Source organism: Hyperolius riggenbachi, chromosome 5, assembly GCF_040937935.1.
Source record: "Hyperolius riggenbachi isolate aHypRig1 chromosome 5, aHypRig1.pri, whole genome shotgun sequence".
In the NCBI taxonomy this organism is placed as follows: Eukaryota; Metazoa; Chordata; class Amphibia; order Anura; family Hyperoliidae; genus Hyperolius; species Hyperolius riggenbachi.
The window spans coordinates 377,966,937-377,992,766 of NC_090650.1; the positions used below are offsets into that span (position 1 = coordinate 377,966,937).

The 25,830-nt window shown below is 41.6% G+C and overlaps 1 protein-coding gene across 2 annotated transcripts in view; it reads left to right on the forward strand.

Moving 5' to 3' along the window:
- The window catches only part of CNGB3 (cyclic nucleotide gated channel subunit beta 3), a 312,570-nt gene that overhangs the window by 76,864 nt on the left and 209,876 nt on the right, over window positions 1-25,830 (forward strand). The window contains exons 1-2 of one of the 2 annotated variants that reach the window (XM_068234873.1): window positions 5,631-5,713; window positions 23,065-23,156. In XM_068234873.1, the coding sequence (XP_068090974.1) occupies window positions 23,114-23,156 (43 nt within the window). In that variant the 5' untranslated portion in view covers window positions 5,631-5,713; window positions 23,065-23,113. Of the gene's footprint in view, window positions 1-5,630; window positions 5,714-23,064; window positions 23,157-25,830 lie in introns of those variants that run through there. The other variant, XM_068234874.1, reaches the window with a different exon arrangement.

The window sequence follows — 25,830 nt, forward strand, 5'->3', positions numbered from 1 at the left end:
TTACAGACATTTCTCTATCTTTAGACACTTCATTCAAAGGGCATGGACAGCGCCTATTACTTTTCAAGATGCATGTTATGACTAGAGTTGGGCCGAACGGTTCGCCTGCGAACGGTTCCATGCGAACTTCAGTGGTTCGCGTTCGCGTCCCGCAGGCGAACCTTTGCGGAAGTTCGGTTCGCCCCATAATGCACATGGAGGGTCAACTTTGACCCTCTACATCACAGTCAGCAGGCCCAGTGCAGCCAATTAGGCTACACTAGCCCCTGGAGCCCCACCCCCCCTTATATAAGGCAGGCAGCGGCGGCCATTACGGTCACTCGTGTGCTGCCTGCGTTAGTGAGAGTAGGGCGAGCTGCTGCAGACTGTCTCTCAGGGAAAGATTAGTTAGGCTTAACTTGTTCCTGTCTGGCTGCATACCTGTTCTGTGAACCCACCACTGCATACCTGTGCTGTGAACCCACCACTGCATACCTGTTCTGTGAACCCACCACTGCATACCTGTGCTGTGAACCCACCACTGCATACCTGTTCAGTGAACCTGCCACTGCATACCTGTTCTGTGAACCCACCACTGCATACCTGTTCAGTGAACCCACCACTGCATACCTGTTCAGTGAACCCACCACTGCATACCTGTTCAGTGAACCTGCCACTGCATACCTGTTCTGTGAACCCACCACTGCATACCTGTTCAGTGAACCCACCACTGCATACCTGTGCTGTGAACCCACCACTGCATACCTGTGCTGTGAACCCACCACTGCATACCTGTTCAGTGAACCCACCACTGCATACCTGTGCTGTGAACCCACCACTGCATACCTGTTCTGTGAACCCACCACTGCATACCTGTTCTGTGAACCCGCCACTGCATACCTGTTGTGTTCAGTGAACCCGCCACTGCATACCTGTTCTGTTCAGTGGACCCGCCACTGTATACCTGTTTAGTGACCCCGCCACTGCATACCTGTTGTGTTCAGTGAACCTGCCACTGCATACCTGTTCTGTGAACCCGCCACTGTATACCTGTTCTGTTCAGTGAACCCGCCACTGCATACCTGTTCTGTTCAGTGGACCCGCCACTGTATACCTGTTCAGTGAACCCACCACTGCATACCTGTTGTGTTCAGTGAACCTGCCACTGCATACCTGTTCTGTGAACCCACCACTGTATACCTGTTCTGTTCAGTGAACCCGCCACTGCATACCTGTTCTGTTCAGTGGACCCACCACTGTATACCTGTTCTGTGAACCCACCACTGCATACCTGTGCTGTGAACCCACCACTGCATACCTGTGCTGTGAACCCACCACTGCATACCTGTTCTGTGAACCCACCACTGCATACCTGTTCTGTGAACCCGCCACTGTATACCTGTTCTTAATTACACTACCTGATTGATGTATACACATGCAAGATGTTTTAAAGCACTTTAGGCCTGTCATTTAGCATTCAATGTGATTTCTGCCCTTAAAACGCTGCTTTGCGTCAAATCCAGATTTTTCCCGGGGACTTTTGGCATGTATCCCACTCCGCCATGCCCCCCTCCAGGTGTTAGACCCCTTGAAACATCTTTTCCATCACTTTTGTGGCCAGCATAATTATTTTTTTTTTTTCAAAGTTCGCATCCCCATTGAAGTCTATTGTGGTTCGCGAACTTTAACGTGAACCGAACCTTCCGCGGAAGTTCGCGAACCAGGTTCGCGAACCTAAAATCGGAGGTTCGGCCCAACTCTAGTTATGACTAATTTCTTCTCTGTCTCAATGTTCCATATTCAGACCTGGGCTAAAGGTTATTCTCATCTGTCAGTCTCTTATTCCTCACCTGTTCATTGTGCCCAAACGTCTCACAAGCACAATTATAAACTGTCCTAAAAGAGGAAACTAGAGCCGGTTGCAGCTCCAGTTCACCATCCCAGATGTTTCATTGTTATTAAGGGGAATACCATTGCACATGATTTTCCAATTTGGGGTAGTCGTACCAGATCAAAAGTCAAACCACACAAAAATACAGTATGTAGCTGCCAGGAGAGTGGGAGTTGCTTCCCCAGCACAGGGCTGTTGCATATCCCATGCATTGCTGAGGGAGAGCCAGCCAGATGCCAACTGGGGGAGGGGGGAGTCAAACACAGTGAGGACCAGTGATGCGTCTGTCTGCAGGAGTGACTGGAGAGATGGCAAGACTACTGTAGGTAAATCCACATCTAGGACACAGAAAGTGCTCCACATGTATCACTTCAATACCTCCTCTACCACAACAGGAGATCATCCTGTGGGGAACACGACTCATCAAGTAAGTTAGACTAAGTTCACAGTAGTCAAATGCGCTGTTAGAGCAATAAATAGGCTCCCCTCACCTTGTCTGGCTTCCTCTTGTATAGATGCTAGTCCTGCGCCCCACCAAATGTTTTCAGTCCATATAGTTACCGCGATAATAATCGGAGCTCCTCATACTGCAATGCCGTTCATAAGTATCATGTTATGCTGGACTCTTCATTTCCTAAGGACTGTAATTCAAAAGGCTGAGCAAACGCAATCGAAACTTTGTCAGTCATAACATTTTTCTCTAATAATCTTGTAATGCACTCTTTTTACTTTTGTAAATACCAGGCCCGGATTTACATCACAGGAGCCTATAGGTACAGATGTCCTGGCACCCTAGACTCCACCCTCCATGACCCTACAAACACCCGCTGAACCGCACCACAAGTGTGCTGGATGTCCCAGCTGTCCCAGCTTCTCCCTTACTTCCCTTGCCCATCATAGGTAGCTACAGGTGCCCCTTAGCATTAGGTAGCCAGCTGTATCCTCAACATTAAGTAGCTAGAGACGCCCTCAAGTATTAGGTAGCTAGATGAACCTCAGTTATAACTACTAGTTGACTGCATCACGCTGATGGGCATGGCAGGCAGCGGCGGCAGCCCCAGGAAAGCCTAACGCCGATCGGCGTAAAGTCCTGGGGCTCTGTTTTGCAGGAGATCGCACTCAGGCTTTTTTGCATTTTTAAAATCGATTCTCAAACTGTAAGGGCATTTTGGAAAAAAATGTTTTGACTTGTACCCAATATTCTCCTTAACATATGTAGACATTTTGGCATCACTACCATGTATGGGGGCTTTGCTATTCACTGCCAAAGACGGCAAGAAATTATGCGAAAATTCCGCAAAATTTTAGACGAAATTACGAATCACTATACAAAATCAAATGGCTTTATAAATCGTAATTACGTATAAGCGTAAATGCGAAAATGTACGCAAAATTTTGCGTGATCATAATTAGCTGATTACACTCATCACTGCGTGTGACACTTACTGCATCTTTAAAGTGGATCCGAGGTGAACTTTTACTCATTGCATAATTGTGTTCCTTTCCTATTGTTTATAGGGAATTCCTCAAGCCAAATACTTTTTTGTTTTGTTTTAATACTCTAATTCCCTATAAAATAAATAAATCACGCCCACAGGTTTCAGAAAGCCCTGGCAGTAGCAAGGGCTCATGGGAGCTCAGTCTGGGCAGGAGGAAGGGGAGGTGTTACTAGCCATTGATTTCAGAGGCAGAGGGGAGTAGGGAGGAGGAGGGGGGATTAGGGTTTTTCACAGGCTTAGTGCTCAAGATGCAGATAAGCCTGCCGCCTCTGTGTAAGGTTTACAAACAACATGTCTGCTGGCATTGTTTCACAGGAAGACATAATCATATTATATTAAAGCTGTTTGCAGCTAGATTTGCTGTGTAAACCATCTAAATTTTAGATAAGATATATAGACAAGTTGCTTGTTATAGTTAGTTTTTCAACTCGGATCCGCTTTAATGTGTACTTAACAGAGCGACTCACACTAATTCAGAAGCTCACCCAAGATATAGCATCACTAGAAGTATGTAAATAAGTGTGTATCAGAGGAAGAATCAGAGGGTCATGGATATTAAGATTGTATTAATCTGTGACAACTAGTCAACCCATGTTGGGTTGTTTGCTGTGAATTTCCTACTTTTTAGGCTTCCTAAAAAACAAAACATTGTATAAATTGTCATATTTTTATGCTCATTTAATTATTTTAAGGGCATAACTATCCCTAAGGGCACTATCTGCACAGCGTTTGTATGTTCTCTCTGTGTCTGCATGGGTTTCCTCTAGGCACTCCGGTTTCCTCCCACAACCTAAAAGCATACAGATATGTTAATTGTCTTCCCCCTAAATTGGCCCTAGACTATGATACATACACCCCATGATACATACATAGACATATGATAATGGCAGGGATTAGATTGTGAGCCCCTCTGAGGGACAGTTAAAGAGGAACTCCAGTGAAAATAATGTAATAAAAAAGAGCTTCATTTTTACAATAATTATGTATAAATGATTTAGTCAGTGTTTGCCCATTGTAAAATCTTTGAAATCCCTGATTTACATTCTGACAATTATTACATGGTGACATTTTTACTGTTGGCAGGTGATGTAGCTGCTGCATACTTTTATGGCAGTTATTTCCCACAATGCAACAAGGTTCAAAGACAGGAAACTGCCAGGAGTACCACGGTCCTCAGAGTTTCTTGTGGGAGGGGTTTCACCCCAATATAAGTCTGTTTGTGAAAAGGAATAGATTTCTCATGTAAAAGGGGGTATCAGCTACTGATTGGGATAAAATTCAATTCTTGGTCGGAGTTTCTCTTTAAGTGACAAGACAATATACTCTGTACAGCAATGCGGAAGATGTTGGCTTTGTATAAATACTAAAATAATAATAATATGAACATTTGAGGTTTGACTACTCATTCACTGTTGTTTGTCTAAGGCATTCAGAGAGCTTATTTCAAATTAGATATCTTTCCAGCCTATTAATAGGGGATGTAGATTGTGAAGCTGTTATCACTATATAGGAATAACTTTGATTCTTAAGGATGCCATTCAAAACATTAACTTACTGGTACTTATTTAGGAGTCAGAAGCTTTTTGCAGCAACATTTCATCAATCGTATTTGATGGTGGTGCACTGGTGATTATTATTATTATTACTGATAATCTCCTTTATTATAAAGCAATTTAAAGCACACCTGAACTGGGGACTTTTACTTGGAGCTTCTTCCATGCCCTCTTAGTCTTTGAGGCCCCTCAGTGTCCTCTGGATCTCCTCTGTTGTGCTGTTGTCACCCTGCTTAAAGTATTCAACCTAACTGAATCACGCACAACACACATACCTGTTTTTAAAAAAGCAATTTATTAAAATCCAGTGCTATAACCTGTGTCTATTTTCCAATATTTTCCTCTACATCTGCGTTCTTCAAGTACTCTTCTGTAGTTCTTGCTTGTAGAACGTCAACCTGCCATCCTCACACTCTGAGATAACGGACAGCCCCTTGTGTAAATAAGCAGATATTTGTAAATGTTATTTTCTTTTAGAAGTTTGTAGGCAATCATCATCGAATGACTTCCACAAGACTATAGTTAATAAAATTATCTTTGTGTCCCGATGGGCAAGCTGCTGAACAAAATATAACCATGTTGTTTTATCTGGCCAGAGTTGCATTATGGAATTAAATTAAGCTAAACCGTAAGCGAGGTGCTTAAATGGCTGATTAACTTGCCAGGTCAAAGCTAAGAATGAAGTCAAACAGTCAGCATAAGTAGCTGACGTGGGTTGTCACTTAGGAGCACTTCACAAGAGCAAGCCGGCAAGCCAAGAGCCTCTTCTTAGAGATAAGCCCGCAGAAACGGTAATGTATGGATTCATTTATAGCTGTGGATTTTATCCTGAATATATTATATACTGCAGAGTAAGAACTCCAGCCGAGATGCACACTGAGAGTAAACTTGCATAATATCTTCCTATGTACATGTGGTAATGATGACTTATGAAGATGATAATTGGTACTGATGTTGATGATGATGATGATGATTATATTTTTACTTATGTTTTTGTTAAATGTCTGAATATTTTTTATTTATAGAACCCAATTCCCTTAAAGCAAATCTGAACTGAAAATTAAAAGTCAAAATAAACATACATTCCGTCATTACTTATCTCCCATTCAGAGCCAGGACAAGGTTCTCTAGCACCCAAGGCTGAGACACCAAAGTGCGCCCCCCCATCCCTCCCACCCCAGCCATCACACACTGATTGCTGTGCCCCTCCATCCCTCCCACCCCAGCCGTCACACACTGAATGCTATTAGACTAAGAGGCGCTCCAGGGCCCCCAACCCCCCAAACACCTTAATTATTAGTTATCTAGCTTGCAGTCATTGCCATGTATACCCTTTTCTTATTTCTCTCTGCTTCAAACACAATAGGTGAATGAAAGCTAAGTGGTTAGTGTGCCCCCTCCTATACTTCCCCCCGAGGCTGGAGCCTCTCTCACCTCTGCCTCTGCCCTGCTCCTGTGTAGTCTATTTATCATTCTCTTTCTCCTCTCCTGCATCCTGTTTGTCCACTGTAATCTATGAAATTCTCCTTTCTCCATTTTGAAAATGGCAATGACCCCGTAACAGCTTCCGGGTCAGCACACTGTTAAACTGTAACATTGCCCACTTGAGCTATAGGGAAACATGGACATTACCTTGCTCATCAGTTGTCCTTTCAGTTATAACTGACATCAACTGCTATGTGTCATTTCTGACAAATTCTTGTCAGAGCTGGAAGCGATCATTGTTGGAAGAGAATTGTGAGCTTCTGAGAGGAACTGACAGTGAGATAAGTATGTAATATTTATTTGCAGATACATCATGTGTTTATTTTAAATAATTTTACTCAGTTCAGGTTCCCTTTAAAGGGAACTTAAAGTGAGAGGGAATTGGAGGCTGACATATTTATTTAATTTTAAACAAAACAAATTTCCTGGTTGTCCTGATGATCTCCTGCCTCTAACACTTTTAGCTATAGCTCCTGAACAAGCCTGCATAACAGATGTTTCTGACAAACAAATATGACAAGATTAGCTTCTGTACATTCTGGAGTCAGATACTAATGCCAAATAGATCAGCAGGACTGCTAGGCAACTGGTCTTGTTTAAAAGAAAATAATTTTCTCACTTCAGTTTCCCTGTAAACTTTCCCAGGTAGAAGTTAATTGAGGAACATAAGCGATCCTGGCCTAGGTTCATTAAAAAAGCCTTTTTATTATGTGATATGGGTTTTAACTCATGTCTGGGGCATCTCATAACTTATAACTTATATTGAGTGGTTGGGGAGTGACAACTGCCTGCACATATCTACAGTGAGAACACTTCTTAAGTCATTAGTGAATGATCACAAAGCATGAAACTTTTTTCTTAAAGTGGGCTGGTCTGCTTCAGAAACATCTCTAACTTGAGAGGGGTCAGTCTGTGCTCTCCTTTGTTCCCTGCCTGAGCCCCAGTCCTGCCTGTGTATGCTTCTTCCCATTTTTTGTAAATTAGGAGATCATTTTCTCCTGGTTTTTCTCGTAAGTGATAATTTCAAAGTTGTCAATAAAATATATTTTAAACAACCAGCAGCAGCAAGCAAGAACAATTCAATTCAATTCACTTTATTGTCATTGTGTAACACAACGAAATTACTTTTTTTTTTTTTTTATTATTCGTACCTTTTCACTTGCAGAGTGCTGGAAAGATATTTTAAATTTAAGATGAAAAATGTTCTCCTAGGAGACACTTGGGATAAAACGTTGAGTGCATGTGGGCCCAGGGCCCATATGCAATTGACATGTTCTCAGGGGTTTTCTCCTAGGAGATTATTTTTCATCTTCTCTTTAAAATAACTTTTCAGCACCGTGCAATTGAAAAAGTACTATCAATATTATTTTGAGTATTTTCTTGCTTGCTGATGATTTAAAGGGGATCTTATTTTATTTGGGCACAGAGCCTTCATGCAATTAACTTTTTCTCCTGAGTATTCTTCTAGGAGATAATTTTCATCTCTTATTTAGAATAACCAAAAAGAATGTGAAAAAGTACTATCAAAATTATTTTGAGTATTTTCTTGCTTGCTGGTAGTTTTAAAGTGGTATTGCCACCATAAAAATCAAATTTCAACAGCAACTGGTCTGAGTGTATTAAGTGATAAAGATGCTAATCCTGCAATCAAAACTTGCAAAACTGTTTCTGCTGTTAGGGTTTGTAGTTATCACATACTTTAGGAGCACTGGCCCTAGTGACAAACAGTGCCAAAGAGTTGAATGCTGGGAGTTATTTTCATCTATAAGATGTTCCTCCTCTTCCATTTATTTCCCTGCCTAGCTTTCTTATCTGAAGCACATTTGCTCACTTGTGTTTACAGGCAAGGCTGAGGTGACTCAGCGATTGGAGGATAAGACAGTGCAGTTCCTACTATACACCTCAGTGGGAGTGTCTGAAGACTCTGGGAGGAGGGCAGCTAATGATTACACAATGAGCAAGAGAAGGGAGGGGGGAAAACAAGAGTCAGGGAGGATATGATGTCAGCATTAGCTTGGCAAGATGGCCACTGCCTAGAATAGGATTTTATGCTTTTCCTTTATAAAATTCACAGGAATCATTACGTAGATAGCACAATACATCTGTTATGTAAGTAGAAGTAGTATTTATCTATTTATATATGTGTTTTTTATTTCTAGGTTAGCATGGGTGTCGCTTGTTCTTTAAAGTCATTTTATTGACAAGTGTAAAAATATCACCTAGGAGAAAACTCAGGAGAAGAAGTTAATTGCATATAAGCCCAGGGCCCATATGCAATTAGCTTTTTATTCTGAGTTATCTCCTTGGAGATCATTTTTAGCTTCTCTTTAAAACAACTTTTCAGCTTTGCTTATATTGGCCTGATATACCTTGGTGTATGATCCATAATGGGACCATCTTTCTATCACTCCAAAATAACAAGACGGCACATTGTCCTTCTTATTCATAAGGAAAGGAGGCATACATTATATACAATGCAAAGAGGTGAGCTTGACAACCCTCTTCTTGTGTGGATACCCTATATTTTTGAAATCTAAATGTTGATCTCCCTCTCTTCTTTAGTAGGGCTGCAACGGTTTGCAGCTTACGTTTACAGGTCTTTATATTTAAACAGGGATTTTGAGCTTTGCCCTGTCTTTTGAAATGTGCTTATTGTTATGTTATCTTGAGTTCTTTGTTCTACTTTTGTTTGTTTATTCCTTTTGATAAATAAAAGAATACTTAAAAAAAAACAAAAAACTTTTCAGCATTTTACAATTGAAAAAGTACCTAAAAGTTGGTGAAAAAGTACTATCAAAATTATTTTGAGCAGTTTCTTGCTTGCTGGTGGTTTAAAAGGAATTTAAAAGGAGCTAGGGCCCATATGCAATTAACTTTTTCTCCTGAGTTTTCTCCTAGGTGTTTTTTCAAAATTGTCAATAAAATGCCTTTTTAAACCATGGGCAAACAAGAAAATACTCAAAACATTTTGGTAGTACCTTTTTCATTTGCAAAGTGTTGAAAAATTATTTTAAATAAAGATAATGATCTCCTGCAGTGCTGCGGCTGCTGTAGTTAGGTGGGTCGCGAGCATGCATGTGCCTGACAGTTCTCTAGCGCTCGTTATTCAATGGGCTGTAGAACAATTTTTTATATGTTAATGTTTAGTATAATTGACTGTTTGGGTTTTTTTCCTATTTTTTTTAAAGGTAAATATGTGTTAATTTCTTATCAAACAAAACTGAGGAGGAATTCAACTCTACAAATCAAATTGCCCATGTATTGTCAGTGTTTCAGTTCTTGTGTGGGTTTTCTCCAGGCACTCTGGTTTCCATCCACATCCTCAAAACCTACTGAAAAGTTAACTGGTTCCCCCAAAATTGGCCCTTCACTTTGGTAGTGAGATCCTCAGAGGGCCATTAGTGAGATGACTATCAGCCTGATTCACAAAGCGATGATAACTCAGTTATCACGCCTAAAAGACTTTAGGCATGATAACCTTTGCACCGCTGAGTTAGCACCGCTTTGTGCTGATTATCGCGCGCAAAGTCCAGCGCGCAAACGCGCACACGCGCGCGCAAAGTCCCATAGGGCTTAATGGGCACTGCGCGCGAAGTGCGGTGCGTTTTGCGCGCGGAAAATTCGCGCGAGTTTCTTCTTATCATGCCTAAACTGAGTTTAGGCGTGATAAAGGGCTTTTCACTGGCGTGCAAACACTTTGCACCGCTTTGTGAATCAGGCCCTATGTACTCTGTAAGGCACTCCAGATGATGGCAATGCTTTATAAATATATAATAATAATATTGAGGAGTTAAGGAAGCAAAAGGTGGAAAATGGCCATTTTTTTTATTTCTTAGCACCTCTTGGCCCATATGCAATTCACTTTTTCACCTGAGTTTTCTCCTAGGTGATATTTTTAAACGTGTCAATAAAATGCATTTTAAGCCCCCAGAAGGCAAGAATATGCTCAAAATAATTTTAGTAGTACTTTTTTACCAACTTGTTGGTACTTTTTTAGTAGAAAAGTACTGGAAAGTTATTTAAAATCAAAGATGAAAAATTATCTCCTGGGAGAAAACTCAGGTGAAAAAGAGAATTGCATATGGCCCCTTGTGCTTTTCTCAGTTTGTCTCTCATTTGGGTGATAGATGTGTTGAAGGATAGAAATGACTAATAAGTTGCTAATTATTTTTTCATACAAGCTGAAAGAAGCTTAGAATTAGGCGAATCAGATTCACTTCCTGCCAACTCTGATTGGCCCACTTTCAAGCCGCGTACAATTTGAACAGTATTTCCATCTCATTCTCTATTGATGGAATATGTTTTCTGAGTTTAGCTGAACATGAGCAAGGATTTAACATAGTGAACAGTCTGCAGTTCTAATCCACCCTGGCCCTATCAATGAAAGACTCACAGCAGAGACAAATGTAAGCACTAAATAAATGTTTTGAGCCAATGCCCTTACCAAACTCACTTTCCTTTCCTAAAGGCAGCCATACACTGGTCGATTGCCACCAGATTGAAAAGCAGATAGATCCCTCTGTGATCGAATCTGATCAAAGAGGGATCTATTGGCCACCTACACTGCAAACAGATTTTGAATCGACTTCACTATAAAACCGCTTCACAATCTGTGGAGCTGCCGCCGCTCCCCCCTGCATACATTACCTGATCCGGCCGGCGCAAGTCCCCGGTCTCCGCTGTCTCTTCTCCGCTCTGGGCTCCAGCTTCACTTTACTTACTGTTGGGGGAAGTTTAAACAGTAGAGGGCGCTCTACTGTTTAAACTTCCTGTTGGGACAGGAAGTAAGTGAAACCAGTCAAAGCACAGCGCGGAGAAGGGACAGCGGGGGCACGCGCCGGCAGAACAGGTAATGAATTGCCGCTAGCGTCGGTCGTCGGACATTCGAACGCCGCTATCGACACACTCCCCACCTGCCAGCAATCGAGCAAAATGTTCCGTGCAGACGGATCAACGGGAATGATCAATTTCGGATGGAAATCGATCGCTCAGTCAGTGTTTGTGCAATGATTTCACAGCAGATTCGATCACAGTGATCGAATCTGCTGTATATCGGCAGGAAATCGTGTAAGTGTATGGGCCCCTTTAGTTTTCTCCTAGGATGAAAATTTTCATCTTTGGTTTAAAATAACTTTCCAGCACTCTGCAATTGAAAAAGTACCAAAAAAAGGGGGAAAAGTATTGTCAAGATTACTCAAGGTATTTTCTTGCTTGCTGGTTGCTTAACCACTTGCCGACCGCACACTCATAACGTGCGTCGGCAAAGTGGCAGCTGCAGGACCAGCGACGCAGTACTGCGTCGCCAGCTGCAGCCTAATTAATCAGGAAGCAGCCGCTCGTACGAGCGGCTGCTTCCTGTCAAATCACGGCGGGGGGCTCCGTGAATAGCCTGCGGGCTAGATGTAAACACAAGCGGAAATAATCCGCTTTGTTTACATTTGTACGGCGCTGCTGCGCAGCAGCGCCGTAAGGCAGATCGGCGATCCCCGGCCAATCAGCGGCCGGGGATCGCCGCCATGTGACAGGGGACGTCCTGTCACTGGCTGCACAGGACGGATAGCGTCCTGTGCAGCCCGGATTTCCAGGCAAGGCAGCAGGTAGGAGAGGGAGGGGGGAATTTCGCCGCGGAGGGGGGCTTTGAGGTGCCCCCCCCGCCACCCACAGCAGGCAGGAGAGATCAGACCCCCCCAGCACATCATCCCCATAGGGGGGAAAAAAGGGGGGCAATCTGATCTCCCTGCCTGCACCCTGATCTGTGCTGGGGGCTGCAGAGCCCACCCAGCACAGATCAATCAAACCAGCGCTGGTCCTTAAGGGGGGGTAAAGGGTGGGTCCTCAAGTGGTTAAAAGGCATTTTATTTATAAGGTGTGAAAATACCACCTGGGAGAAAATAAATTTGTAATTAAGTTTGTCTTGAAAATCATTTCTTGCTGCAGTACAAGTGAGGTGGGGCCCAGTGTTATTCATGGAGAAGATCCAAAAACATACATTGGTAAACACAAGAATTGTTGATTTATGTAACACTTTCAATGACTGCTTTCTTGCAATAAGTCTTAGTCTGTTTGCCTTCTTAAAACAGAAGGTATTTACAATAATTCAGCATTAAGTGAACATCTGTGGTTGCCCACAATGCATCGCTACTGAGTATGCAAATTATCTCTTTATGTCCCTGAAAGCCAGGCTAGCATCCAGAACCGCTGGGGTCTAGCAAGCCTACAGCTTTAAATTTTACAGAGCCACACCAACCCCACATGCAGACAGCCTGTTTCTGACTTTCGGTCCTCATCAGTGCATGGCAGTGTCGAATCAGGCATTACTTAGAACTGGATCAATATTGTACAAAAACATTTTCTATATGGTTCCAATCCAGTTCTGTTGTATGCCTTATTAAGATACTTTAGCTTTTTAAAGTGGGAGAACTATAAACTGTTCAAAAGGTATAACCTAAATTAACGTTTTGTTGTTTTGACAAGGAGTATGCTTTCTGTAGTTCAAAGTAGAAAGGCCATTTTATTATTTCATTACAAAAGCAAAGGGATTTTGTAGCAGTATATGCATTACCTTTTTTGATTTTAAAAAAGTTGAGTTACACTTTAAGGCAATCAGTGCACTTTACAAGATTTGGGGACCTTTGTTTTGTCTACTTCAGACTGCATTTACATAATCATTAATATGCAAAGGTAAATCTGTTATCACTACATTATTGAGGCTCCCATATGCTGCCTGTTCTGTTGGGAATGAGCTACTTGGAATGCAGTTATCCCAGCCTTCTGACTCCTGACAGACCTGGATTACCAGGGATTAGTGAGAATCAAAGGCAGGCTAACAGCCAACAATTAGAGGCAGACCTTGGAAGCCCTAAAATGATAAAAAAAATTAAAGACCATTGCCCTTTACGTCATTTATTTAGCAGAACAGTATACAGAACAAAATTCTCATCCAAGGTATTAATCCATAATCAGACCAATCCAAACCAGTATACTTTTAAAACATAATACAAAACTAATATTTAAAATTAATATTTTCCTATGGATTAAATAAAATGTTACTGTTCTTACTTACAATATTCCCTTTATCAGGGGCGTAACACTAGACCCTGCAAGGGATGCATCCACAGGGGGCCCAGAAGCCGCAGGGGGGCCTGTGGGGGGAGAAGTTCCTTTCCCCTGTCCTGAGAGACTGACAACTAAGGATGAGGAGAGAAGAAGGTATGGGATGCATCCACAGGGGGCCCAGAAGCCGCAGGGGCCCTGTGGGGGGAGAAGTTCCTTTCCCCTGTCCTCTCAGGACAGGGGAAAGGAACTTCTCCCCCCACAGGGCCCCCTGCGGCTTCTGGGCCCCCTGTGGATGCATCCCATACCTTCTTCTCTCCTCATCCTTAGTTGTCAGTCTCTCAGACTGACAACTAAGGATGAGGAGAGAAGAAGCTTTCTGCTCTCTGCAGTCATTAGTGTTCTAATGACTGCATCTGCTCAACCACTAATAACAAATCTTACAAAGTTTTCTAGACAAAGATTTGTAGATCGCCCCTATTCAGTGTGCAGCAGGCTCTTGTGTACAGTGCTCAGCCCCAACCCCTCTACCCCTCCCTCAGTGCTGTGTACTGTAGTGATGCTGGAGAAGTCTGCAGAGGCAGTTCTGCTCCATCAGAGATGGACAGAGTAAGTGTAATAAGCTGTGGCTGGGAGGACACTCATCTGTAGGTTTTCTGTGTGCATTTTCTGCACGCCACTGTCTGTATGTGTGAAAACATGCACATTTATGACAGAAGCAAATGTAATCGATAGAGAAAATGCATGCACTGCTTCACTGCTGTCTGTTTTTATCTGCATGGAGAAAACACATTCAAGTGTGCACTAGCCAATGGAATAACCTTGGTTCTCAGCTTACCTGTGCAGAAAGCGAGGGGGGAGGGCTTCCAAAGTTTCTCAGGGAGGCCAGTGATTTCTAGTTGCGCCCCTGCCCTTTATAGAAATTCATGAAAGCTGAGAGAATTGTGATAATTCATAGTCAGACAGAAGAGTGGATGTCTTATTACCTGTCTTGTCACAAAGATGTGTTTTGGAATGAGATCTTTCAGTCCTTTTTTTTTATTATTTTTTATTGAAGGCAGATGCTAGTTAAAAAAAAGCTGAATTTTCATAAATATTTAAAGGACCACTATCGCCAATAAAATGTAAAATGTAACATACGTGAGAAGTACATTTCCTATCTTGCTCTCACTTTCAGAAGGCAGTAAGGATCTGACAGATTTTGTATTAGTATATCTCCTTAATCTCCTTATGGGGATTCTCAGTATCTCCTTTAGTCTTTACAAAAGCACTCCCTGGAAAGGATCTATACAAACATGCCAGCCAGCCTCCACACTCATTTGCACACTATTTGGAAGTTGCACTGAGCAACTGCCATTCAGTAAGTGCTTTTGAAAATAGAGAAAACTCCGAGAATCCCCCATGAGGAGATGGACTAGTCCAAAACCTGTAAGAGTTTTCAAAGCTATTATAAGTTACAGCAATGTAGGAAAAATAAATTTACAGTGCACTTGGAACAAATGTAAATTGTGTAGTGTGTGTGTGTGTGTGTATATATATATATATATAGATAGATAGATAGATAGATAGATAGATAGATAGATAGATATTTAGATGTATGTATGTATGTGCATGGGCAGCACGCAGCACGGTGGCGTAGTGGTTAGCTCTCTCGCCTTGCAGCGCTGGGTCCCTGGTTCGAATCCCAGCCAGGGCACTATCTGCAAAGAGTTTGTATGTTCTCTCCGTGTCTGCGTGGGTTTCCTCCGGGCACTCCACAAACAGCCAATCAGATTTGTTAGATTGATTTCAGCCATTCTGTTATTGGCAGGGTTCTCAAACGTGACACAGTTGGCCACTGGGTGACTGGGACTAATATTCAGAAAAGTGGGTGGAGCCTACAGCAGCCAATCAAAATTCACCTTTTGATTTTCAAGGGTAATATTTACATTGCTGCCATTCATGCACTCTTAATGGCAGAGACCTAAAACCTGCTACAGTCAGTCACTGGGAGACTGGGGTTTAAATTCTGAAGGGAGCGGGCCAAAAACAGCCAATCAGATTTGATTAATTTCAATGGTAAAATGCAACTTATTGATGCCAAGGACCCCAAAGCTCATGAACTTGGTCATTAAGTGACTGTATGTCAAGATTAGAAATAGTGGGCGGAGCCAAAAACAACTAACTTTTTACATGGGAAAATGTAAACTGCAGCTTTTTTTACACTGTTAATGGCAGGGTTCTCAAACTTCACACAGTTGGTCACTGGGTGACTAGGATTAATATTCGGAAAAGTAGGTGTAGCCTACAAGAGCCAATCAAAATTCACCTATTGATTTTCAAGGGGAATATTGAAACTGCAGCCATTCTCACACTGTTAATAGCAGAGGCCTCAAACCTGCTACAGTTGGTCATTAAGTGTCTGGGGTTCAAATTCAGTAAAGGGGCGGAGCCAAAAAGAGCCAGATTTATTTGCCTGATAAACTGCTTCCATTAGCACAGTTTTGATGGCAGGAACCCAAAAGCTCACAAACTTGGTCATTAAGTAGTGACTATGTGTCCAGGTTACAAAAAGTGGGCCGAGTTAAAAACAGATTTTTCTGGGAAATTGTAAACTGCAGCCCTTCTTCACTGTTAATGGCAGGGTTCTCAAACTTAGCATAGCTGGTTACTGGGTGACTGGGATTAATATTCAGAAAAGTGGGTGGAGCCTAAAAATGCCAATCAAAAATCACATGTCACTTTTCAAGGAGAATATTAAAATTGCTTCCACTCTTGCACTGTTAATGGCACAAGCATCAAACCTGGTACAGTTGGTCATTGGGTCACTGGGGTTCAAATTCAGAAAAGGGGACAGAGCCACAAACAGTGAATCAGATTTGTTTCATTTCATGGGAAAATACAAATTATTGATGCCAAGGACCCCAAAGCTCACGAACTTGGGCATTGAGTAGTGACTTTGTGTCAAAAACTTTACAAAAAGTGCCCGGAGCCAAAAACAAATTGCACTGGGAAAGCGTAAACTGCAGCCCTTCTGACACTGTTTATGGCAAGGTTCCCAAACTTTGCCCAGATGGTCACTGAGTGACTGAGATTAATATTCAGGGAAGTAGGTGGAGCCTATAATAGCCAATCAAAATTCACCTGTTGATTTTCAAGTGGAATATTTAAATTGCTACCATTTTTACACTGTTAATAGCAGATGCCTCAAACCTGCTACAGTTGGTCATTGGGTGACTGGGGTTTAAATGCTGGAGAGGGGCGGAGCCACAAACAGCCCATCAGATTTGTTTAATTTCTATGGGAATATACAAATTATTGATGCCAAGGACTCCAAAGCTCACAAACTTGGTCATTGAGTGTTTGTGCGTCAGGGTTAGAAAGTGGGCCGAGCCAACACCAGTCAAATACATACCCGGGCAACGCCGGGTCATCAGTGGGTGGAGACAAATACAAGTTTCACTGGGAAAATGTAAATTGCAGCCATTCTTACACTGTTAATGGCAGGGTTTTTAAACTTTGCACAGTTGGTCACTGGGTGACTGGGATTAATATTCAGAAAAGTGAGTGGAGCCTACAAAAGTGAATCAAACTTCACCTATTGCTTTTCAAGGGGAATATTTAATTGCTACCATTCTTGAACTGTTAATGGCACAGGCCTCAAACCTGGTACAGTTGGTATTGGGTGACTGGGGTTCAAATTCAGAAAAGGGTGTTGGGCCACAAACAGCCAATCAGATTTTTTCATTTCAATGCAAATTATTGATACCAAAGACCGCAAAGCTCACAAACTTGGTCAGTGAGTAATTGTGTGTTAGGGTTAGAAAAGGTATGAGGAGCCAACACCAGCCAAATACATACCCGGGCAACGCCGGGCAATCAGCTAGTATATATATATATATATATATATATATATATATATATATATATATATATATATATATACCGTATATATAGCTTTGCTGGCGTACCCTCTGTGTTGGAGCTATGCCCTCCATTAAAACAAGGGAGCATGCTCTGTCCAGTCCACTCCATGCACCCTCTTTGTGCACATTTGTGAGGTACAGACTAACCAGCAAGCTCATGGTGAACCACACATTCACGCCTGGCTGTGTGCAGGAGCCATGGCTGGTAGCTTCCTGGGCGCCACAAATATGAATCTTTTCAAGCTGTGCTTAGCAGGAACACACCCTTCTTTCCACTAAACACATTTTTGTGGCAGTGTTTCAGTGGAGTGGTGATTAGCAGCAGTAGTTGGAATTTTGCATGCCCGGTAATTGGCGAAGCTCCCACTATCTATAGCCGCATTTTCCAGGTGTCCGAAGTTCCATCTATTGTGGCTAATTGCGGTTTTGGGGCAAGGGGAAAGGTTAAGGTTTAGGTGCCATGGGGGATAATTATAGGTTTAGACACCACCAGTGGTGGTATTAGGGTGAGGTACCACCAGGGGAGTGGGTATTAGGGCTAGGCACCATTATAATTATTATTATTATTGATTTATAAAGCGCCAACATATTCCGTGGCGCTGTACAAAGTAAGAAAAGGGGGGGTATTAAGGTTAGGCTTCGATAGAGGGAGGGTTCCGTGTGAGATTAGGGTTAGGTCATAGCAAAATATCGGTAAACTTTACTGATATTTTGTTATCAGAAGAAAGTAGTAGCAGATCTGTAAATTTACCAATATTTTATGAGCCACAATCCCCAGCGCCCTTTTTTCCAGGCACCTTTATTGCATGCATGCAATAAAAAACAGAAAGTTCAGTTACCCAATAAATTTGATGCAATTGCTATGATAGAAGGTAATTGCACCTGTAAAGGATATGTCTAATGCAGATGAAAAGATGACATATTTTTCTTTTGTTCACCTCTTCCTTAAAGTGCTAGTGCATGAGTTACGGTATCTCTTCATACTGTTATACTGTAGCTCTTGGCTCTGCCTTTTTGAATAAGCCTATCAGTTGTAATTTCATTTTATCCAGCTTCAGAATCAAGGATAGGTTGTTTTCTCTATTTTATGCGATGATAGTCAATTCTCGAGGTCTCGTGGGACTGTTGCTGTGTTTGAAAATATTATTACTTCTAAACTGTTGTTGATATTTTATGTGTTATTATCCTTGTCGAGAACATAAACAGTAATCAATAGTACTGTGAAAAAAGATTATCTCTTCAGTCTTCGTATGTTATTTGGTAATGGGGCGCACTGGGGCTAAGAGGAAATCTGCAACTCAGAACATAAGCAAATATCTGGTGGATATTACACATTTATTCAGTTATTTCAATTATATTATGGTTATAAAGGAAAAGGAGGGAATAAAGTAAAAATAAAAATGAGGGTAGCGTTGGGAGGCAGCTGGATCTATCACTGAGATTTCGGCAATGGATTTGGGTCTGGGTGCTGACTATCCCTGGAGTCCAAAAGTGTGTCAGGACTCAGGAGCCTGAAACTAAAGGTGATAAGACTAAAGCTAACGTCCAATTTCTAGCGAAAAATCGTTCGAGCGATCAGAAATTCTGATCCGATGAAAAATCGTTCACTACACCATCAACGAACCAATCTTTGCTTCCTATCTATTCAAACCAACAACAAAATCCAAATTTTGGTTTGACAAAAATCCAATCGGATGACTATTTTTATAATCGTTTGTAATCGATTGTGCCCATCAAATGAGATTATTTTCAATCAATCCGATCAGAATTTCTGATCGCTCGAACGATTTTTCACTAGAAATTGGACTGTTAGTGGCCACCTTAAAGGTGGCCACACACCATACATTTTTTTTAATATCTTTTCAATTTAAGAATTGCAATCAATTTTTCTGACTGATTGTAACATTTCAAAAATATAACCAATGTACCACACACGTATGTTACATTTTTCCCCAATTATGATAAAAATGATTGGAAACTCTGACAAAATTGCTAGGGTGTGTATATTAATAAATTGACAATCTAACACACACTATACAATCTTTAGAAAGATTGAAGAAAAATATCTGGCATTCTGGATCGATAAAAATCGAAGAACACGGGAAATCCGATCAGATTTTTCAGTCGAATGAAAAAAAAAAGCTTTCGTTTTTTTCAGGAGATCCGATCGTTTTTATCGAATTGCGCTGTCAATTTTGACGCACTGTACATAGTGGCCCATATGCAATTCACTTTTTCACCTAAGTTTTCTCCTCGGTGATATTTTTACAACTTGCCAATAAAATGCCTTTTACACCCCCAGCAAGCAAAAAAGTACTCAAAAGAATTTTGACAGTAATTTTTCACCTACGTTTTGGTACTTTTTCTATTGCAAAGTGCTTAAAGAGATTCTGTAACAAAATTTTCAGCCTTATTTCTTTTATCCTATAAGTTCCTATACCAGTTCTAATGTGGTCTGTCTTACTGCAGCCTTTCCTAGTTGCACAGTGGCTGTATTATCTCTGTTATATAATCTAATCTTCTTTCCTCTGACGGCTTTGTCGGACTCAGGCACTCAGGCAGGAATGTGCTACACTGTTTGTGATAGGATAGAAGCTATACACACCCTCTCCAGGCCCCCTGCAGTCTCTGTATCAGTCACAGACTGAGCTCCTCTCTCACATGCCATGTCTTTTGTTTGTAAACACTGCCTAAAACTGGCAATTACAAGCCAGGATTGCGGCAGAGAGTGGCAGACACAGCACAGAGGGGCCCAGGAGAACATAATGCATAGAATGGTATGCTTTTTACTGTAAGAATTTTAGAGTACAGATTCTCTTTAAAAGTTAGTTTAAATTGAAGATGAAAAGTTATCTCCTAGGAGAAAACTCTGAAGAAAAATTGAATTGCATATGGCCCAGTGTGCGATACGCATGCTAACATTAACCACTTAAAGAGACACTGAAGCGAAAAAAAAATGATGATATTATGATTTGTATGTGTAGTACAGGTAAGAAAAAAAACATTAAGATCAGATACATCAGTCTAATTGTTTCCAGTACAGGAAGAGTTGAGAAACTCCAGTTGTTATCTCTATGCAAAAAAGCTATTAAGCTCTCCAACTAACTCAGTCGTGGAGAGGGCTGTTATCTGACTTTTATTATCTCAACTGTAATTTAACTGTTTACTTTTCCTCTGCTAGAGGAGAGTTCATTACTTCACAGACTGCTCTGAAAGACTCATTTTGAATGCTGAGTGTTGTGTAATCTGCACATATTATAGAGTGATGCAATGTTAGAAAAAACACTATATACCTGAAAATAAAAATATGAGAATATTTTCTTTGCTGCTAATCTTCTAGTAATTATTCATAGTACACAACCAATTCATTATATCATATATTTTTTTTCGCTTCAGTGTCTCTTTAAGGACCACAGGCTTTACCCCCCCAAATGACAAGGCTATTTTTTTACAAATTAGGCAACTGCAGCTTTAAGGCCTTGCTGCAGGGCCATTCAACCTAGCACACAAGTGATTACCCTCCTTTTCTGCCCACTAACAGAGCTTTCTGTTGGTGGGCTCTGATCGCTCTGATGTTTGTTTATTTATTTGCTTCTTTATTTGTTTTTGTTTTTTTTAACACATTTCCACATTTTTTCTTACCTCCCTTCCCCGCCAGCCAATCACAGCAATCGGCTGTCACAGGCATCAGCCTATGACAGCCAATCGCTTCTGTGCCTCCCAGGGGGACAGCCGTGTTACACGGCTGTCCCCAGTACATCGCTGCCGTAGATCGCAGTGCTGTACAGTGTAAATAGATGGTGGTTTCGGCGTCTAACAGTCTCCTAGTGGCGATCATTCAATCGTCATTCAAGCGGAGATGCGCGCGCATCGGCGCACGCAATCTCCTGCAAAACTCCCCCCTATGACTTTACACCAAATGGCATTGAGTGGTCCTGGGGCTGCCGCCGCGTCCACACCAATTGGCGTGGAGTGGTCGTCTAGTAGTTAAAGTCCATAGAGTTCCATGTTACCATTCACAGTGCTGTGTGTTCCCATACATTGTGATATAACGCGGCCGGGAACATTTTATCGTATGATGCACGTATTTTTTTGATAGGATTTATTGCATTGTGGCCGCTGACATCTGCGGCTGTGCTTCAAAGCACTGCACCATGCATGCCATGCATTGGAAACGCATGCGTGAAATCACATTTGTGCATGCATTGTTCAGTCTGAATGAGTTCTAAGTTGGCACTAAAGCAGATGTGTGGCTCACACTGCAACTGTGTCACCTTGACACTTTTTTTTTTTTGCTGTGGGGTGGCATAAACATCGAGGGATCTTATGCTTGGGGAGTTTGGTGCTGGTCCCATAGCTATATATTGCTGTACATTAGTATGTAGCTCTGCCCTCTCACTGAGGTGTACCCTAGGCTGTTTATTATGTGGAATTCTCCCCGCCCCCTTCCCCCTCAGAGAATTCTGGGAGACCACCTATCTTTTTGTACTGGCTTTAGAACTCTCAGTAAAATGAACATTCTGCAGAGAACAGCACACCATTGACATCGCTCTAGGCTGCAAATGAAATGAAACCAACAGAGGCATGCAGATCCCTCCTGGAGCTATATTACACATCTTGAATACAAATCATATGCAAATTATGCATTAATCCCTATTCTAAAAAATTGTGTGCAAACTGCCTGAAGCACATGGATGCAGCTAGCCATAAATATGCTTATGATTTGTTTAGGACCCATTAGCAGCGCTTCCTCGATACAAGCTGCACCTGAATTGACTACCTGCATAAATGCGCAGATCTCGAAATACAAGCTAAATGACACAAAATGCATTTGAAAACAGATACAGTAAAGAAGGGTGCTAGCTTCGACAAACAGCATGTGCACAGAATGTTTTTTACTGGACTTTTCCATGGCGATGACGTACATTTACGGAAGAGACCTAACCACTAGTCTACCAATTAAAAACATAATTTTTACCTAGTGCTGCTAGTAATTTTTTATTGTTCCAAACAACAGCACATGCTTTACATCTACTTCTAGGCTGCAAGTGAAGTGAAACCAACAGAGACATGCATTATATCACGGAAGCACTGCCAATGGGTTCTAAACAATTCCGCAGAGATCCCTTGCCAGTACTAAGTTCATTCTGCCTGTGATAAATTTCAGAAAGTAAATCAGGGAGAGAAAAGTTATTACAATGGGCATACACTGACTAAACAATTTATAAATTTATGTTATAAAAAGTGAGATATTTTATTAATTATGGGTTTTTTAGTAGTTAGAGGTCTTCTTTAAATTCTATTCCATACCATACCGATCTCTTTTCTTTCTACAAACAACTGACTATCTGTAAATTTAGGGACGGTTTGCAGCCCCAGTTCCAGTTTTTACTTAATCCGTGATAGGCATTTACAGTAAAGGAACAATTTTGGTGCTTGCTCAAGCTGGGGTTACATTTTCCTAATACACAGTTTTGCCATGCAAGGGTTAACATTTTCTGCAAATTGCCAACTGCAGCACTTGGCTTTGAGGCTTTAGATGTGTGTTTAGCCTGGCTATCTGCTTGAGTACAATTACGAGTGCAAAGCGAGTATTAGCTGTATTTTGTGCAGTTGCCACCAGTGTCAGTGAAATGTAACTACAGAATGTCAAAACATGCATAAATTAATTTCCAAGTCTGATTTAACCTTTTTAACAGTTTAATATATGAAGGAAAACAAGCATAGCCTAGAAGAAGCAGAGAGAAGATGAAAAAAGGACAGAACCAGCTTGGTATCCCCAAAAAGAAAGGTAGGTACAGTGTGAGCAATTGTGTACAGCCATGCACTATTGTGTATTTGTCTGTTGCTTGTGTGCAAGTGTATGCATTCGTTGTTTTTTTTTGTATGTGTTTGTGTGCTGGGTCATACAAATAGTGCCCGCAAACCAAGTCGTCTCCTCTCCATTTCGGGGTCTCCCTCCTTACCTCCATTCAAATAACTACAGGACAGCACAGCTCCCTTAAGGACCAGAGACCGCTGGTACCAGAAACGGTGTAATAGCGATAAATTCCGACGAATCGCCGCACATTCCCTAACGCAATCGCCATCACCGCCACACGTCGGGAACCTGGGTCACCCACTCTGCCATCTCTATGATGGCAGAGTTTCTGTGAGCCAGTCAGAAACCGCTTTCATTGGCTTCTGACCCTGCCTATCAATGTAAGCCAATGGGAGCGGCTTACGTTGATAGACAGGGCCAGGAGCAAATAAAACCATCTCCTGACCTGCTCACAAGGCTCTGCCATCATAGAAAAGGCAGAGCGAGTGAGCTGCGGCAGGGAGACAGCAGCAAGATTGTCGGGAGCGACGAAAGCGGCAAGAACGCACAGTGTCAGTGGATTGAAATCTACGCCCTGGCAGCCAGGTAGCCATCATAACAGGGCATAGATTTCAATCACTAAGGTCCTTAAGTAGTTAATGTGCTATTGAGATACTCTGGGGACTAAAAATGCTGCTCGGTTCCATTTAATGGTACAATACGGCAGCTAATTGATTGATTCCAATTGTCACAGTAATCCATAAAAAACAATCATTTATACCCATTAACGACCAAATTCTTGCTAAGGAATTTGATCAGATTAATGGAATTGATCCATTTTTCCCATCGATGCCATTGATCTGATTGGATTGGTTAGTGGAAAATCAGCCATTAATGGGCAGGACCAATTGTTTTGATTACCACGGAATAGTACTATCGGCAGTGTGATTGTAGCATTAACCACTTTACCCCCGCCCATATGAATTTCTCCATCCTTTTTCCATCCTTTAACCCCCAGGGACGGAGAAATCTGTACTTTCCGCGCTTAAGCCCCACAATGATCCGCTGCTTCTCCGCTAAGCAGGGCGATCATTGTGAAAAAAAAAGTTCCCATCCTCCTAGTACTTCCTCCAAGCGTCCGAAAGGACGCTTGGAGGTCGCATTAAACAAAAATTTACTATTGCCATCTTGTGGCCAAATACTAAAACTACACCCTAAAGCATTTTTCACATACAAATATATTACTTATACACAAAAAATTAACTCATTACCTCCCACACTCCCCCTTTTTTTTTTGTAATAAAAAAATAAATTAAAAAAATGTACAATTAAAAAAAATATTTTTATATATAGTTACCTTGGGGACTGAACTTTTTAAATATTTATGTCAGGAGGGTACAACACTGTTACTTTATAAACTATGGGTTTGTAATTAGGGATGGACGCAAAACTGAAAAAAATGCACCTTTATTTCCAAATAAAATATTGGCACCAAACATTGTGATAGGGACATAATTTAAACGGTTTTATAACCGGGACAAATGGGCAAATACAATTCATGGGTTTTAATTACAGTAGCATGCATTATTTAAAAACTATAATGGCCGAAAACAGAAAAATAATGAATTTTTTCCCACATTTTTCCTATTTTCCCATTAAAACATATTTAGAATAAAATAATTCTTGGCATAATGTCCCACCTAAAGAAAGCCTAATTGGTGGCGGAAAAAACAAGATATAGTTCATTTAATTGTGATAAGTAATGATAAAGTTATAGACGAATGAATGGAAGGAGCGCTGAAAGGTGAAAATTGCTCTGGTGCTCAAGGGGTAAAACCCCCTCAGTGGTGAAGTGGTTAATGGTCACCTTTAGGATTATAAATACACTATTTTTTCTTACCAGTTTATTTTCGTTTCAAGTTTGATACATTTAAGTATTTAAGTATTCTTGACCCACAGCAAAGCTACCTTAGTAAGCACTGAGATATGTTCATGCTGAGTTCACGTCTCTGTGTGTTTTTCCTTATTCCCCAGTCTCCGTATTCACTCCTTCATATATTTGACTTTTGGCTAAAATCTAATTTTCATACAGGAAAAGACAGGCTTGCAGCGATATTCCCTCCTATCACCCACCCTTTCCCTCCCCTTCCCCATCCCAGTCAGTCCATTAGAGGAGGGGATGGGAGGGTGATGGCTAGGAGGGAACATCACAGTGAGCCCGCCTCTTCCTGTCTGAAAAGATGACTGTAGCCAAAAAACAAATTTTTCATGGCGTGATCACAGAGACCAGCGGAAACAAGGAGAGGAATAGAAAATGCACAGAGGTTTGTGGATCCAGAATGAACAAACCCCTGTGTTGTCTTCAGTATACTTTAACCACTTATTAGAGGAAAACGCACAATACCTCATTTACAGTTGGATATGATCAGCCTTTAGAAATAGTCCCCAATGTTTTTGTTTCCCAGGAGTTGAGATGACCATTTAACGAATATCAGAGCTTAAAGAAAAAGTAAAAATAGGAGTACTCCACCGCCCCCCTCCTTTCCTGTGCTAATGCACCCCACAGCTACTTCCTGGTTTGCCAGGTCTGGCATTAGTGTGCAGGTGCTGGCCTGGCTGCGCATGTCCATGATCATGCACCCACGGCCGGGAGTACTCTGCACAT